The 17,630-nt window shown below is 40.2% G+C and overlaps 2 protein-coding genes across 5 annotated transcripts; one reads left to right on the top strand and one right to left on the bottom strand.

Moving 5' to 3' along the window:
• Positions 1–5,094: 5,094 nt before the first annotated feature.
• Positions 5,095–12,372, bottom strand: AP-1mu (adaptor protein complex 1, mu subunit). 3 transcript variants are annotated; one of them, XM_022792414.2, is made up of 9 exons: positions 11,860–12,372; positions 9,355–9,517; positions 8,918–9,171; positions 8,513–8,670; positions 8,158–8,258; positions 7,758–7,966; positions 7,169–7,333; positions 6,670–6,800; positions 5,095–6,432 (listed from the first exon to the last, which is right to left on the bottom strand). In XM_022792414.2, exons 2-9 carry the CDS (start codon positions 9,509–9,511, stop codon positions 6,339–6,341), a joined length of 1,269 nt encoding a protein of 422 aa, XP_022648149.1. In that variant the 5' UTR covers positions 9,512–9,517; positions 11,860–12,372; the 3' UTR covers positions 5,095–6,338. The 3 variants fall into 3 exon arrangements, with proteins under 3 accessions (XP_022648149.1, XP_086835445.1, XP_022648147.1); XM_086979319.1 differs by lacking the exon at positions 11,860–12,372 and adding an exon at positions 11,479–11,498; XM_022792412.2 differs by lacking the exon at positions 11,860–12,372 and adding an exon at positions 10,973–11,227.
• Positions 12,373–12,658: 286 nt separating this feature from the next.
• Positions 12,659–15,879, top strand: CysRS-m (cysteine--tRNA ligase-like protein, mitochondrial). Of its 2 annotated transcripts, none has more exons than XM_022792410.2 (4): positions 12,659–12,908; positions 13,815–14,298; positions 14,412–14,653; positions 15,056–15,879. In XM_022792410.2, the coding sequence occupies exons 2-4, from the start codon at positions 13,870–13,872 to the stop codon at positions 15,636–15,638; spliced, it is 1,254 nt and encodes a 417-aa protein (XP_022648145.1). In that variant the 5' UTR covers positions 12,659–12,908; positions 13,815–13,869; the 3' UTR covers positions 15,639–15,879. The 2 variants fall into 2 exon arrangements, with proteins under 2 accessions (XP_022648145.1, XP_022648144.1); XM_022792409.2 differs by having other exon boundaries at positions 12,659–13,229.
• The last annotated feature ends 1,751 nt before the right edge of the window (positions 15,880–17,630 follow it).

Below are 17,630 nucleotides of genomic sequence, written 5' to 3'. Positions count from 1 at the left end.
GATCAGGCCTTTTTATATATGCTAACAGATTCATGCCGGTTAAGATTTAATAAAAATAAAACTCGTTATCTTTGCCTTCGGAGTCAGTGAGCGTGTCTTATCTATATGTATAATTTCTATTTCGCACAAGAACCGTCACACCGTTATACGCAGCTACTTATCTCTAATGTTTTCATAGTTCTCCTGCTATACTAGCTCTAATTTGTTTTTTATTTAGATCTGCTGTTTGTCGGTACCGTTCATTGTCAATTATGTGTGTTTTTTTTTTACTCAGGCTTTAATTGTTCGTCGTCCAACTATATGTTTGCTTTGTCTATCGCTCCTTTACCATGGAACTTGGCATGCTAACTATTTCATGACACAGAGGGTCTTCCAACGACGCCTTGAACACAATCTATTATGAAGTTGACTGATTTTGCATATGCAACAAAAACCACCATTACATACTCATATGCTAGACCGGATTCGCCCTCGATGCACTGGTGCCTATATACTTATTATCGGTCCACAGTTCTCTGATGCTCACTAGCTGCTACTCATTCCCAGCCTTGCCCCTCGTACCTTTTCTTCCGCATACAATCATCCCTACTGCATAGCGTGATCCAGAACGGTTTATATACGTAGCATACGTAACTGTTCGCCGTATAATCTGAGTAATATGCACCTTATCCACCTTTTAGCCCGAACGAGTTCGTCCTAAAAACGGTAAAGTCTTTCTATAGAAAGAATGCACTCGGTATACCCTTAGCAGTCACAACGGTAGAGTTCATCTGGACCGAGCTTTACAGTACGTAATTTAGAACATGGTTACGTCCTGTGAACGTTACGCAGCTGTTCGTACTATAGTCACCGGCAAACATGGGCTGAAAATCGAAAGTTCTCATAGTAGATGAAGTACCTACAGAAGGGACGATATTTACTCGTTCTATCTCCGTTGGTAGTAATAGAATCACCGCGCTGGCTACTCTGCCTGAGACGACCTTTTAAAAATAGGACGGCCATTTTTACAACAAGGGTTGGTCTCTTTTCAAGGCTAACTACGTCAGGTGATACTGAATCAGTAAAATTCAAACATGAACTTCCCATGAAATTGCGGAAAAAATATTCACATTTAGGTAGGTTTAGCTGTTCTCGATTCGGTCCTGACAACTTCAGGTATAGTATACGCGGTCCAATTGTAAGAAATGAGATCAGGTATTTATAGTAACTATTGAGCTGTTTGTTGAACGTACTCCGGACGAAGAAGATCGTCAATGAACTAACTGAGTTAGTATGCAACATTGTGCCGCCGAAATAATCTGAACCATTGAAATGAAAATGCTTGTTTCAACATTTCATTCTGAATAGCAAAAGCGAACACGAATGTATATCTACGACGCATAACTAGCAAGACGTTCACTAATTAGGTAAACTATATATTAAGGAAAAGTAAGCCTTCATCACGCCTAGCTTGTTCGAAGCTTGCAAGGACCTATTCGTGGGAAGCTTCTGTAACGGGGTCGATGCAGAAGCTGAGCGGAGAACGAGGAATGGATGAGACCTTTTTGATATGCGCAGCCGATCCCAAAAACGGGCTAAAGGCGCAAGCGATGAACGGAACCAAAGAATGATCTCTTCCTGTAAATTCATCTTACTGATTTTTCCTACTTGATTTTGGTCGGATAACCGACATCGAGCAAGTGTATAATCGATGAAGAACCTGATCAGCAGAAGCGAGCCATTCCAATTGTTACAACTCACCACCGCCTGAATCACGCATCCTCTCCATCGTCTTTCGTGCGGTTTCGTGACGGGATCATTTTCTGTCTTCAGTTTTCGCAGTCGTATTATTGTTTAAATAACGCAAACATTTCATCGAATCGATAAATTGCACTTCCTTGTTCCGTACCGAAGTGGCCGAAAACGGATAAAGGTAGTTTCTTTCACATGTGTCAGACATGTCAGGTATTGACTACTCGTAGAGGAGTCGTTATAGGCTAGATTAACTACTAAAGTCTCATATTAATGTGAGCTGCTTTTAGAGCCTAGATTATTCCTTTGAAGCATATTAGCAGAACGCCAGCCGACGCTTAAAGTATATCGAAAGAGAAATTTTCCCAAACCCAAGGCAAAGCATAGGTCGCTAAATAAAACAACTAAGATTTATACAGCTGGCGATTTTTGTTTGTTGTCAAGTTTACATCGAATCATTATTAGTATTTAATAGAAAGAGGCAGTTTCGGGGATAATATCGACTTTCTTAACTCTCATAAAAATGGTGGAGAACCATTATGTTATACATACATATACGCACAGAATTTTGTACAATACCCAAACTATCAGTTACCTAAATAACCGCATATTATTTAAAGGACAGTTGTTCGGCTTGACGTGTTCAAACTCGAATAACGATCAGCCAAAAGTGCTTGTGATACTGTGGATCCGCTTAGTTAGCTCTTCACTCTGAAAACAAGCTTTGTTTTCAGAGTGAAGAAATGTTCAGTGAAGAGTGAAGATAGTTTTGCGCTCTTTAGCTTCAGCCATGGGATCGATGTCCGCTTTCGAAACGCAGAAAATTCGACATGCGGTGTAGCTTAGATCCTTCGATATGTAAAAGATGTCATTAATGTTGCGCCTCGTCACAAGCCATCCCTTGGATGAATCACATGGTAAAGCGATACCACTGACGTAATTTCGACGCGAATTCTCATTTGATTTTAAACGAAAAGACGTCGCGGAGGCCTAATTGTGCACAAGCTTTGCTTGTCTCATGCTGACACCTGTTGAATACCGACTGCACGTAGACTAAGATCATTCGCAAAATATACACGAACTGCATTTATTGCTTCTGGCCGTCATTTTCTGTTAGAAGTTTTTGTATTTGGTTGGCTAGCGCAGCCCATGGTACCGCACCAAGCGAAAGCAACACTATTCTGCCTATAATTTTGTGCCTCACACGGTAAACCGGTACTCGTTGTATCGTGCTTTAAACGACACAAATTACTTCGCCGTCGCAGTGCCTGGATGGTCTGACAAAGAAACTGCACGAAAAGACCAACGGAAAGGCGGATAAAATATTTTCGCCTATTTGGATTATGGTTCTAGGTTTTGCACCTTTCGGTCGACGATGGCGTAATGGGTAGAGTGTTTACCTGCTAAACTGGAGGGACTTGTCTAATTAGAATCCGAGCGTTGACAAAATTCGACTCGACCGCTTGGTGGAATACCAAGTGGTGGTAACGGTCGTAAAACGTGAAATAAGATTACTGAGCTTAAACGTCGGTCAGAACATCAAAAAACGAGCTACCAATGGATCGCCTAGAGATTTACGTACAAATGCATAATTATAGAATTAGTATACGATAGGTGAGTGCTAAATTGCAAACGGTGTTTGAAACTATCGCAACTAAAGTAATATTCCTAACAGGACTCGTCTTGGAAAATCCTGCATCGTTATCCTTTTCACGTTGAGATCACACTAGATGCGGTGGGCAAAACAATAGATGAATCAAACGAAGAGTCCGATTTTTTTAAGTGTACGTACGAAAACGGACAATTGCGTCAAATGCTTAAAGGTATCGCTAATATTTAGCAGTGAGTTGAATTGAGGAAGGAAGGAAGGTATATTTTATCGAGTTATATAGCTTCTTTTGTATAAAGCTCCTATACTGCCATGTCGGATACACGATGAAAAAAACCTCAAATGAACACAACTTAAAAAAAAAAGGTACTAAAAATTAATCGAGTGCTTTCCAAATGTCGTTTCTACGTAAACATACATAACCACGTGATAAGCAAACACTACGTGACTCCACGAGATGGCCGTAACCCGATGGATTCATAACGAATATTTAAGTAAATATTTTTAATTATAACGTTACGGTGGAATTATTAGCTTTAAGTAGGCTGCTTCTGATAAATGACGAAGATATTTTGTTCAAATAAAAAGATTTGAAGTTGTAAACACATTTTGGAATGCCGAAACCAATATGCGCCAGTTTTGCTGGTCTTGAATAAAGAGTACGCACTAACATATGTAATAACTTTATGGTATAAAGTTCTGCAAGGAAAATAGCGCCTTTGAAGTTTTTCTTGGTTTTTCAAACATATTTTCGGCCCTGTTATTCTTACCCTATCGGGATGTTACTATTCCTGGTACTCCATAGACTATCTCCTTCAATATTCCATCGACTGCCTCAATAAGACGACGCGTACAGAATGCTTTCGGAATCTTTGATATTCGCTTCACAAGACTTCAACTTATAAGTACTCTATCTCCACAACCGCATGTAAATTCATTAAATTACTGGATTACAGGATTTTGTTGACATGGTTATATTCATTGTTAATTGATGGTCTCAAGTGTCAAAACGACGAAAACAGTAAAGGGGGAAAAGAAAAGCGAATCAGTCAGAAAGCTAGAGAAAACAACTTGAATCCACTTAATTGTTACAGGATATGAAGTTCCAAATATGTGGCAGCTAGTAATCAAAATCATGCATTATTACGTATGGGGTAAAGAAAATCAAGCCTCGAACTTGTCGTTTAAGTATTAATATATACATATAACGGGTTCCATTGGCTTGACCATTAGTATGGCTGAACAAAGCCTGTCCCTTATAATTCACCCGCCGACTACACTCGAAACGCTGAATGGGGATCATTCTGAGCCTTTATTTACCACAAAATCAATTCACTTCCTTTGATTTTCACTTGAAGGCTTTACCACAGCTGCCGAAAAATCACTTCAGCAAATTATCACTAATTTACTTCGAAAGTTATGATGTAAGGCGGGTAGCATAGAAAAAGACGCAGTATAATTAACGAAAAGTAGCACTAGTACTATCTCCAGAACCAGGGCTTGAAAATGGTTTGAAATAATACCTGATATCTTAAAACAAGACGCGCCAGAGTCACAAGCAGGTTTAGTTTTTGTAAAATAAGCTAATTATTTTGTTTAAGGCTCGCAGAATATACCATAAGTAGTTCGCCCCGAGATCCATCAAAGCACACTGGGGAAAGGGCGGAATAGGCAAACTGTATTCAATCTTCAACGCACCGTAAGATATCATTTATTTAAGTGAATATCGTTAAAGCTAAAGAAAATGCTTCAAGTATAGTAACAACTTTCTTTTATTTCACTCTGGCTATTAGTTTTTGTTATATATATATATATATATATATATATATATATATATATATATATAGTCCTGTTGTTTGAACTTTTAACTTATTTTTATTTCAGTTGCTCTATGTGAAATCACCCTTCCCTTCCAAGAACGACTTTCTGATGAAGGTTGGCGCCACTGTAGTCTGCCTACCAATCGAAGCCATCCACACGATATATGAGGAGTCTTTGGAACGAGAAATCTGTGGAGGATTATAACCACCTTACCACCTTATTTGCGTGGTACACTTTAGGACACCTAATAAGTTTACGTCTCGGCAATGTTAGACTATCTATTCTAAAACATTTGCTTATCGCCGGTTAGCTTAACACATCTACGGTTATTATCTTAATATTGCCACAAACCCATAATATTCAGCACTGAAGTAAAAAAAACGCGTCTGTAGTTCGATCTAATGTCTACACACTAATTTATATAGAAAGATGGATATATGTCTGTGTCATCTATCACGATTGCAAAAATAAAACAAATGATACAGTTATTTACGTTTAAATACGTTAAATAATTTCTGGCGGAAAATGATGATAGGTTAAGGCAAACATAACCTACCTTTAGGTTAGTGATCTCCTATTTACTTTACGAGCGACTCCACGCAAATTGAAAATTATTGTTCTTGCCATTCTAGGTTACAGCTTCAGCTAATTTACATTGAATGAATAAACGCGTTATTAAGCAAACATCTACTTATTGCAATAGGTACCAGAGAAATTTGAAGAGATCCACAAATGCAAGCGGCTAAATATACAATCTTCGGTCGTCTTCTTCGTAATTTCTACAATCGAATGAAGATTTAAGATATTTGAAAAGACTCATTCACTAGATTACTTGTTACGACTACACTTCCCGTAACAAAATACTTCGCCCTACAAGTCGCCACTCCCTAAATCACCGATAAACATTGTCTCTGCTAACTAATTCTTCGGCGTTATCGCCTGAAGCCGTTTAGCCTTGTCACCCTGCTCAAACTTCTGCAAGCTGCTGCAATTGTTGTCTTGCCAGTTGAACTCTCTAACAGACACATCCTTGGACTCACACGAAAATAGGTCTCTCTATATATTCATACACATTCGCCTAAAAATTGTTTTTGATAAGCCTAAAACGTTTTCCCACGGAAACAGGTTAGGCGTACTCAAACGTAACTGGAAAATCCTGCTGGTGCTTTGTGGTCCTTCAATTCGTCCGAAGTTGATAGTCTCCATTTTGTGTAATGTACCTTACCCATGGCAGAGCCTGATAGCCGGATTTTTCAATAATTTTCAAATATCTGTAAGATATGAAAGTAAAATGTTGAATTTAAAGTTTATTTAAATAAATTCCTATTCTAAGTCAGTTGATCTAAACTTTTTAGCTAGTGTTTACAGAAAAATATACGACCCATGCCAAGTCACTACAGAAAAATTTAGGATATTTCTTTCAAATACATTCATGGGTACCTTACAGAAAATTGTGCATGTTACATATACGCTTAATTCTTACTGAGTTAGATACACACAAAACATACCTGACTTGAATACCGGACGTTGTGAAATACGGAATTTCGAATTTCACCTCAATGGGGGCTTTGGCTTCGACTTCTTCACTCTCGACTGACGGCAGGCTAAAGTGCGCCCTCATCAAGTATTCCTTACCACCCTAAAAAGAAAGGATATTTATTCTTTAATAGTTAGCTCTAGGAAAATCTTAGAACTGAAAAGAGGTGATATTTTATAGTAAAAAAAATAAAGCGGTTTCATTATCTTTTAGCACTGAAGCTTATGGACGGACACAACCTTCACGATCGGTGCCAATCTGAATCAATGACGTTGGCCTACTTTCAGTAACATGGAAAAATAAACTGACATTCGGAATTCGATAATATTGCATAGGTTGAGCACTCTAATACTTTGGATGCGTTTAAAGATGATTCGGATATTCTCCGCATCGTTATAATAAACTATTGTAATATATATAGTGGTATATTTTATTTATATTATATAGTGTTGACTGGTCCTTATACTTACCGGAAAGCTTTTAATAGTCCATATGCAGGCGCTACGTTCGGGAGCATATTTGCAGCTACCGATTGTTGTCTTAAACTTTGGGCTATCAGCATCCATAGGTACTGGGACAATAATTTCAACATTGTTAGCTGTCGAGCGGCGCTTAAACTGAGAGCGGGCTTTTACCTGCATCCAGAATTCAAATACATCCAACTAAGGCTCGCTTTTTACATTCTTAGTCGCAGAAGTAACAATATCTAAACGCATTTCAAAAACGAAATATTGAAAAAACTAGATTTATTAATTAGAATGCTTCTATGTTCAGTGTAAGTACTCAAACGTATGATAACTACCAGTGATACCTTAATGCCTTTTAACATACATAGCAAAAAGGATCGTTTAAGATTGCGAGTATTCGTAAACTTCTAAATTTGCATTTCCTTTACCCTCGTGAAATCACCATGATTGGTTCCAATAGCTGTGACCTAGACTATCTCAGTCCTAGTACAACACGCTTCCGGAGTTTGTGAACTATTTATTTAGAGTGTTATCATGGTTTTATTAGTATTAGTAGTAGGTGATGTACTTCTAATATTGGTCGATCACGTACCATATACTCGACTCGACTATGCGCGTGTCGTTCAATGACACTCTCAATCCAGATGAGCGGCTTGACATGGGTATTTAAACGATAGCTCATCAATTCGAATTCACCATCGGGCGGAATAAATGAGATTGTCCTGTCGTTCTCAAACCGCGACAGGCGGACGCATTGGTGGAACTTGACGTCTTCAAGCTCAACACTTTTACTTTTGCCTCCTGTTAAAACAAAGCATAGAATGCGTATTTAGAAACTGGAGTTAAAGGACATCATAAAAACCTTTTAAGAAGACACCAAGGACGCTTGCTACAATGATGCTGAGAACAGAATTAATTCTATTGAGTCGTGGCGGTAGGCTCAAAAATAGAGCCATTTGTATCAGTTAGAGGTTTCAGGTCAAAATACTTACGGCCGGTACTTTCGAAGAGGACTTTATCGTTTAACCCAAGGCGTAGTTCAGGCATTCCTGATAAATAGACGCGCATCTTAATGCATCCCACAATTTCAGACCTGCAAAGCAAGGTAATTCATAATAAACTATTTTAAACGAAAGAAAAAGCTTCCATGACAGAAGAGTGTAGATATGCTGTAAACCAGCAAGTACATTGAAAATGCCGGTACGACTTCGAAAAATTTGTCGCCAATGAGCACTGCGACGCACGCAGACGCATATTCTTCAGCATGGCCTCCCTTTCATAGACCGCGCTTGCCATTTCTATATAGATAGGATTCTTGATGCACGTGTATTGCACAGGAAAACCAACCTAAGTACTGTCCCGTTAGAATTGGCGAGTAAGTTGACGCTTTCGATGACATCAAGAAACACCTCGTTTTTGCGATATTTTAGGCCCTCGGATCGCCATGACACTGCGTTCGTCACCGCCATAGGCAACTTTGGTGCGATTTCCATCTTATGAGACTCCTACAGAGTGAAAAAGAAAAGGGCTAGAATCGATTGAGCGGATGCAAATCCTAGGACGGCTATAATTACTTTCAATAACTTACATAATGCTAGGTTAGGCTAAATATGTTCGAAAAAAAAGCACAGGTAGCTTGTTTGCGTAAGGGAACGATTGGTACAAACGAGGCACAAAGATCTTCCTCCTTTTGCTGTTTACAAGGTGTTTTTTTAAATAAAAATAAATATTTTTTTAAGAAAATCCTCGCACCTGGGTAATGAACTCTTGAAGGATCTTCGAGTCCGTAGTTTGTGGGTAACCAAAATCCATCAATTCATCGAGTAGTTCGTAGATAATGACAAAATTGTCCCGAATTGACTCCTCTTCAAGCTCTTTGAAGTATTCACTGAACACCTGCACCATTTTGTGCAGAAACGAGAATATGAGCGCAACATTTGAATTATTCTTCGACAGTGACACGAGGTAGAGATTGTTGTGCTTGATGTAAACAAACGTCACTTCCCCTGAAACGGCAGTTCTAGTTCATTAGCAAAGGTTCCTTAGAAAAGACGAATGAAAACATCCATAAAGATGAGCTGATGGCTAATCCTGCACCGATTTCGAACTAATAGTTAGTTGTTCATAGAAACTGTGTGACGAGAGATGAACTCAAGTAAAATTACAGTTAAATAAGTTAAGAACCGTACCTTGCCGAATGATCGGTGTCGAGTAACTTTCTTCCTCTCGATCCATGAGGAGAGGAAGAAATTTTTCAATTGCATTATTCTCGATATCACCACGATAGTTCCGGCAAATCAGCGATTTCCCCTTCAAGTCGAGAATATATATTGCTGACGTTGCCATGTGCAACTGCAAAACAGAAGTCAGCTAATTAAATTTATGCTCTGAAAATATATGCTACACTCGAACATATAGTGACGAAACATTACTCATTTTTAGTAGATTACTATCGTAAATGCTTTTACTAGTGGCTTTTTGAAACATAGCCAAGAATCGACAACAGATAAATCAAGACTTGAATCACGATTTATTGTCGCTTATATTAAATTTTGGGCGCAATCTTCATAGGGAATCGGCTATGTATTACCGTAGGAGGTTGTCTCCATCTGTATTGCTGCGCAACCTTATTGACGAAAAATAAGTCAAACCGCTTCACGCGCTAGTTAGCCTGAGATAGTCACAACTTCTGGCCAGATATATTAGCTCAACCTCAATCTAAGATACTACTAGGATATATATTTACAAAATTTATAAATCCAAACAGGATAAATGATTGGTTTCAATACGATAATTAGCCTATTATAACAGTATCTATCCTACTAAGCAATGGACACGCTTCCATTTTTTCCATACCCATATCTACACGGGTGCAAATTCGATGTTTCTATTCTATTGTACGTACTGGCTGTCACTCCAGTCCGTTTCGTATATAAACATAGATGGGTTAACATAGATTCGTATTAATGCAAATTCCAGTTTACACATCTAGCTTCCAGCGCCGCTTCGCTGTCAGATTTCAGCATCGGCCCCACCAAACAGCTCGTAGATCGGACCGTGTTTTGCAGTGATTCAGAGTCAATTCTGTTTGAACCTTTAAGCCTCTGCTCCGATAAGAAATATTGAAGTAAGCCAGTTTCAGCTTTATATATTTCCATCTACAGCGACTAGGAAGCCCGTTTCGGAAGCACACAAGCGATTAGCACGCTAAAAATGGGACCGAGAGGTCAAATATAATGGTTTAGCTTGTTACACTATCCATACTGTTTTTAGAAGCACTGCCTTGATAATCGAAGAACATTAACGTTGACAGTTGCTACGGCAGAATATACACCTTTAGTAGTATAATCGATACACCCTAATGCAGTCACCAAATGTCGAGAATCAACGAGAACATCGTTCAGAAGGAGTGCCTCAGTTTGGGGTGCGCCAATGAAAGTTAACTATCTAGTCATACTACAGCGGCGAACACAACATAATAAAGTACTTGAAAAAACAGCAGCTTCACCAGTCACACGGAGAAAGATATCCGTAAGCTGAAATATGTTGCGTCTCATCGTAGGAACAGGAAATACCACTGATGGTAATTGAAGATATGAACAGGCGGCATTTCTCACTCAGATTCATCTAAAACCTGATTTGATATGTTTATCATTCTACATCAAGAACTCTATTGCCCTTTAGCGTCGTATGGCTAATATTTTTTTTTCGAAGGCAGAGTAACATAAACGAGACCATCAAACCTTGTCGAGTATTTTTTTTTACGGTTAAAGGCGCTCGTCGCTCTTAATTTACGCGAACGTTTACCATTGTATTCCGTAGAGACTTAGCAGCTTGCAACGCAGCCACCACTCGCACCGATTTGATCGGCACCACCAGTTCAGGAACTTTCAGAAGCCCTGCAATAAGTCATTCCGCCATCTCTGTAGCTCCCCGATATACGTAGATCGCGGAATATACATATACGATATACGTATCAATATTGATTCGTATAGCTTCACTCCCTACACGGGTGCAAGAAAACTTCGTTTCTAATTTGATCATCAATAAGCAGCTGCATAATAACAATAATATTATACTGCAGCTGACAGAATAATCAATATGCACAAATATAGCTCAAAAAGCACAGGAACGTATGATTAGCATAAATTGGGCTGACCTAAAACGGCACACTTATATAGCACAGAAAAGGTGTTGTGACCATACGCAGTTTCTACATTGCTGTGAACAAACAGGTCAATCACATGCCGCGGACAGCGTTGGATTATGGAACGTGCTGAAAAAATACGTGTGATCTAGGCACGGGCAGGTACCATTTGGAAGCTGCTATCTCATAACATCATCTCTTTCGTGTCGCTAGCGTGACCGGTGTTGCCCGTCAAATGGTGGTGCAACAGTCCGTAAACTCTTCGCAGCCGCATCGGAATGCGGCAAGCCTTCGAAGAGTTGACGTGGCCAACTCAAAAAATTCTCAACGTGCATGTTCGCGGCTATAGGATAGGTCGGTCTATAGGATAGCCCACAAAAACCTCGCAATCAAAAACCAAAATGGCACGTCAAATAGAACGATGAGAAACAGCAGAGTATATATTATACTCTAGCTCATTTAACTAATAACCCAATAACAGAAAGGAAAGATTCTGACGGTACTGACTGAAATATACTATTTAACTACACTACGGAACGCAACTTACCGGTGCTTGATCGTTTTTTGCGAAGCAGCAAAGATCAAAATAGCATGGAATGGACAGCGGCCGCGGAGAAGGTACACTGCGGACGTTTCGTAAATGGTTTTTCAGTTTGGCAAACACATCAACAAGCCGAACAATCCAGGCTGGGGTGCCTAGACAAATTTGGTAAAACGAGAGACTTGCAAATTGATAGTAGGTAGAATGACTGCACCACTGCTCCGCTCTACTGACAAGCAACGGCCGACTGCCCACCGAACGTCGATGGGCTAGCGACTACCCAGATGACTGTGATAGTTCAACACAAAGCCAATTAGCACCACTGAACGGGAAAAGACGACAGCACATGAGACTGCTAAGGCAGACACTTATACATTACACGATGAAAACACTGGACGTCTTTGCAAAATTGCCACTGTTTTGTTTACGGCAGGGGGCGAACACACGATACGACCAAACGAACCACGCTATTGACTAGCACTACTTGCCCACCACTTCTGTAAAACACGTCGCCCACTCCCAGACAGGCGAAGACTGGAACTCTTTACCAATGGTAAATACAAATGAACAATGGAAGAAGTATGGCTACAGCAAATCTTTATGACTAATTTCGCCACCAACTCCTTCCGATAATTGTTTAGACTTATATAGCGGAACTCTAGGGGAGTGTTAAAAAAGGTATGTGCCAATGTATCATCGAATGTTTCATATTAAACCGCCCTCAGAGTCCGCTTGTCAGTGATAACTCGTCGTCACCAAGTGTCGTCTGCTCACACAAATCAACACAAAAACGAGCTTCTTGCCAATATGGCTGCGCCCAGTGAATTCGACTGTATAGAAGGATGATCGTACGGCAGTATCCCTGTGTCTGTTTCTAACCATGTGGAATCAATTTTTTACAATAGGGAAGTGCAACTGTGATAAATGAGTTTACCATATCTCAAGAAATTGAGGGTATTCATGAATAAAAGACATCACGTCGATTGACGCAGTCAAAACCAGCAACTGGGGGAGTCTCCAGTTGTGCCTACGGATGATAAAATATTAAGTGTCCAGTAAGTGAATATAATAACCACAATGCAGCGTTTATTTAAAAGCATTCAGAAGGTTGTCGGACTATGGAATTGGACTCCCACTCGACGCTTCCAATCCAGCGTTTCGCTAAAAAGTGTTCCATCATGTAACTGGCACCCAAGAGAGCCATCGGTTCCCCAAACAGAAGCTGGAAGCAGTTCGCAGCAATTCGAAGTCTACAATTCCCTAACTAAGAGAAAACAACCATTGTTATGCAAGACGAATAAACTGGTTACTTGGTACTGCTGCGGTCCAACTGTGTATGACGAGTCTCATGTTGGCCATGCATTGTGCTACCTTAGGTCCGTAACTACAGAACGCTCTGCAAAATCATAGATAATCTAAGAACTACTAAAGCTAGCGGAAAAAAATAAAGGTTTATGAAGGTATCACTATATGTGAAAAATCTCTGTACAGTTGCATTAAAAAAATATACATTTCGAATTGACTTTGACGTATCGTTTGCGCATCGGATGTAAAGACTTAATTAATCGCAGTCTCGTTAAATTTTTAGCAACGAATCAACGAATTGGCTAGGCTGCTGTTACCCTGTTATAATCCTCTCCTTGACGCAATAGCGGATAGGGGCAGTATTAAACGCGTTACCCGGTTGCGTAAAATTAGCCTTAAAAAATACACACTGCTCTACACGTATACATTGATTATGAGCCTTTGTACAGATACATTAAATACATATGATTATTCAGAAATGTTTTATTGTTACGCGAAGCTGAGCAAGCGGAGTGTAGCACTTGATCGTCGATGACGACTATGATTCGTCAATGTAAATAGAATAGAGCCCTAGAAGTGAGGAGTCTTCATTGTAACGGCACTATTAGATTCAATAGTTTCATTGCTTTTCTCTATTTTTCAATAATATAAAACAGATTAGATTTAATCCGTCGAGTTCTCGAACACAGAGGATTTTCGGTTGTCTACGTGATGAACATCACAGATGTCGACGATAAGATCATCCAAAGGGCCCAAGAACTAAAGATTAGCTATTTGGAGGTGGCACGAAAATATGAAGCTTCGTTCTTTCAAGACCTCGCAGCGCTGAATATTCGTAAGCCATCGATTGTTCTTCGAGCGACGGAACATATCAACGAGATTGTACACTTTATCGAGGAGCTTATGAGGTTAGGCTACGCGTATAGGACCACTGAGGGCGTATTTTTCGACACCAGCCGCGATTCTGCGTATCCACGATTTCGTCAGGTGGACGTTGACCAAAATACCAAAGGGGTCAAGCGCAATGCTCGCGATTTCGCCTTGTGGAAGCCGGAAAAAGCGGGTGAACCTTCCTGGACTGCGTCCTTTGGATCAGGCAGACCCGGCTGGCATATCGAGTGTTCTGCTATGGCTTCAAAGGTTGAAAACAAGTTTTTGGCTTTTATTATTAATGTACGTTTATATGTACCACTACAGTAGTGATTATAATAATAATAATAATAATAATACAGTCACTGTACTTCCGTTCAAAGGTGTTCGGTAATGACTTAGATTTGCACAGCGGCGGAAAGGATCTTGAATTTCCACACCATGAGAATGAGGAGGCACAGTGTTGCGCATTTCATCAGCGATCGACCTGGGCCAGGTGCTACATCCACCCAGGTTTTGTGCGCTTGTCTGGCGATAAGATGTCCAAAAGTATTGGCAATGTTATTCACATAAAAGATTTCTTGAAGGACCATTCGGCAGAGAAACTTCGTATGATCTGCCTAAGGTACGAAACTTAAATCAACTCGGATAGAAAAGAGCAAGTCCTCTTTCAGTCTAATATTTCCTTGAAGTTTCTTTCTGTGCTTGAAACACGCTTTAGTTTTAGTTCATGGACATAGGAGAAGACCGTGTTTATATAATAGATTGTGGGTGAAATCTACCTATCTAATCTTATTTGTTTTAACATTTAGTGTTTTCTTAGAAGGCATCACATGGTAGATAAGTGCACTTACTGATCGGGACAAGTTTAATGATACCAGTACACATACCAGATTTCATAAGTGCAAATGTCTTTAAATATTCTTCTAGCTTTCTGTTATTCTGGATACTTAAAAGCATCGACAGCCTAGGTGTGGGTTGTTAAATTCCTGATTAATCTGTTAATCGTCTTCATGCCTCTCTTCAGGTTTCCTTTACGCGCCGAGATCGATTTCAGGGACAAGCTCGTATCTGAGTCAGCGTCGGCTTTAGCAAAGCTAAACGATGCTCTAGCCCTTAGCGATGATTATTTGCGCGGGAGGTTTTCGGCGGACATCAGCCAACATGATCTACTTAAAGCACTGAACATCACTAGGGAAAACGTGGACAAGGCCCTGGCTGATGACTTCAGCTTCGCCCGAGCTACAGCCCAGATCGTGGCACTTACCGACATGCTAGTGCAGGCGCTTAGAAAAACCGAGGAGGGTAAAATGGCTCCAGGACATGTTGCTGTAGCTTCGTTGTCAAACTATATCCGGAACTATTACTGTACTATGGGATTCCGGCTGGACACCATGTCGGGCGTTGCCGAAGACAGCCAACTAAGCAACATCGTTGACAAAATGATGGACTTTCGGTTTGAAGTGAGACAGCTCGCGTTAGCTTTAAGTCCTGGAGACGAGCGAGATAAGCTATTGAAAAGCTGTGACGAATTCCGTGAAGACCTTCAAGTGGAAGGAATAGCAATAAAGGATATGAAATATCGGACAAGTTGGACAAGGTCTCATTAACTGAACCTAAAACGATTCTGTGCTGTAAATCCAAAACAACCCTAAACTGCTTTGTAGATCTCTGTAAAAAAACTTCAAACGACACCTGCAACATACAATAATAGTTTATAAGTGGAACATATTGTTGAAGAAGCTACAATAGAATTTATAAAAGCAAGAAAAAAAAAAAAAAACAAGAAATGTATCTTAAAGTAAAAACTTAAAAGTTTTGATCAATAAAATATAAGATGGACTTAATCAATTTATCGTCTGGTATCCTTGTATTGTATTTACGCAGCCATGTGGAGTACATATATATGTACATGCTAGTATCTCCCAGGATGACAGGACAATGTATATACTAGTATTCATTCCTATAATCTGCTATATATATGTTTTTTCTCATGCACGTTACACATTCTGTTGTGAACACCTTTTAGCCCGCACTAAAGATATATTTACGTTGCTATTTTTGTAATCGAATTCAAAAACGATGATCATTTTTCATGGATAAAAGTTCCTTGTTCCCCACAGCAGATGACGCCTGCCGTTCACACCGGTGAACTGCTTCGAATAGAGTTGCCGTCATTGCAACTGCTACAAGGAGTGGGCAGTTTTCGTAAGAGCTGTGTTGATGCCCAGTGAGCTGTGATGACGAGTCGATTGGATTATTCGCCAACCACTAGCGGCAATCCTTTATGCGGGTTGTCTCGGATGTTTTATGCTATTCTGCCAATCCGTCGTGAGTCGCACCACACAGCATGCGAATATTCTCAACGCAGGCGTCAATGATTCGGGATTTGCCTTCATCTGCACTTGTCGTTCCAGGTAGACAAATCAGGATAAGCGCATGCCGCAATAAGCACATAAGAACAAGAAGCCAAGAAGAAAATCAAAAGGCAGAATATGCCCCGAAAGGAACGCGGCCGTTCGTGCAAAAGTGGCGTTAGTGCGAGCGTTGATATGTTGGCAGCTGCAGAGGGACTGAGCTGTAACTCGTTGGAAGATGGACAAGCTGGTGGTGTACCAGGGGCTACAGAATTACACCACCGAAGACAAGGAAAAGGAGAGGAAAAAACAAGTAAGTAAGCCACAGGTGAGACGGAACAGTGGGGAACGGACGTAACGAGATCTCAGCACGTTGAGAGAGAAGGAAGGGGTGAGGTAGAGAGGCGAAGGGTCGAGGATCTAGAGCGGACAGATCCTGGGGCGGATACGAGGAATTGTACAGTGTGCAAGTACTGGCTGTAGCTGTAACCGCCATAAGATGAAAAAGAATCACTGCTTCATGCGGAAGGGGAGAATGCGAAGGAAAGAAAATTTGATTTCAGTGCTCAAAGATATAGCACAGACACACAGTGACAGTGCTGAACGCTCATATAGCAGCAAAAGCCGACGAGCGGATGAACTCGGATGTCTGGAGCTCGCCAGCGCGTGAATTTCGTCGTCCTGTCTCTTTGTCCTGATGTTTCGTTCTCCTGGATGCGCTCTAACAGGATTGCTGAACTTGACGTTCATGCACACCGACATAGCCACCCGCATATCGCATGGTAAATAGATACGTACGTTGGGTGCGAAACTATTTCGTGGAGAACTTTGTTCACTATTTTACGGAAGGAATAGTCACCTTTGATATATACGCCACATGCACGTTATTTATCCCGCGCTACACCTGGTTAAAAACAAGTTGGTGTGATCACAAGTTTCTGGAAGAAGTGTCCAATTGTAGTATTGCATGCCAGAAATTACGTGCATTACTGAATAAGCAAGAAAAGATGTTCTCGTCATTTTATCAATATTACTTTTTATCTTAGCATATTGGTGATAATAAGCTGAAAGTTATATATATATATATATATAGAAACTCATACAAAGTGCAAACGCTAAAAGTCAGCACTGCCAGATGCAATTTTTATCTACCCATGTTTCCTATCACGTGCAGAATATGCGCATATACTTGCGAAACGTACTTGAAACCATTACAGCAGGAAATACAGTGTATCTGCTCTGCAC

The sequence above is a fragment of the Varroa destructor genome, unplaced genomic scaffold, assembly GCF_002443255.2.
Source record: "Varroa destructor unplaced genomic scaffold, Vdes_3.0 BEIS01000002.1, whole genome shotgun sequence".
NCBI lineage: Eukaryota > Metazoa > Arthropoda > Arachnida > Mesostigmata > Varroidae > Varroa > Varroa destructor.
The sequence above is the reverse complement of the archived record's forward strand: the minus strand, read 5'-3'. Positions and strand labels throughout refer to the sequence as shown.

Bases quoted from the DNA above. Each gene is read 5' to 3' on its own strand.
- AP-1mu (XM_086979319.1), bottom strand. The intron at 7,967-8,157 runs GTAAGTATTTTG...TTGTTTTAACAG, and splicing joins CCTCTTCGAAAGTACCGGCC to GAGGCAAAAGTAAAAGTGTT. The intron at 6,801-7,168 runs GTAAGTATAAGG...CTTTCTTTTTAG, and splicing joins GGACTATTAAAAGCTTTCCG to GGTGGTAAGGAATACTTGAT.
- CysRS-m (XM_022792409.2), top strand. From the start codon at position 12,931: ATGCAGCGTTTATTTAAAAGCATTCAGAAGGTTGTCGGACTATGGAAT. The intron at 13,230-13,814 runs GTCCGTAACTAC...AATATAAAACAG, and splicing joins CATGCATTGTGCTACCTTAG to ATTAGATTTAATCCGTCGAG. The intron at 14,299-14,411 runs GTTGAAAACAAG...TTCCGTTCAAAG, and splicing joins GTTCTGCTATGGCTTCAAAG to GTGTTCGGTAATGACTTAGA.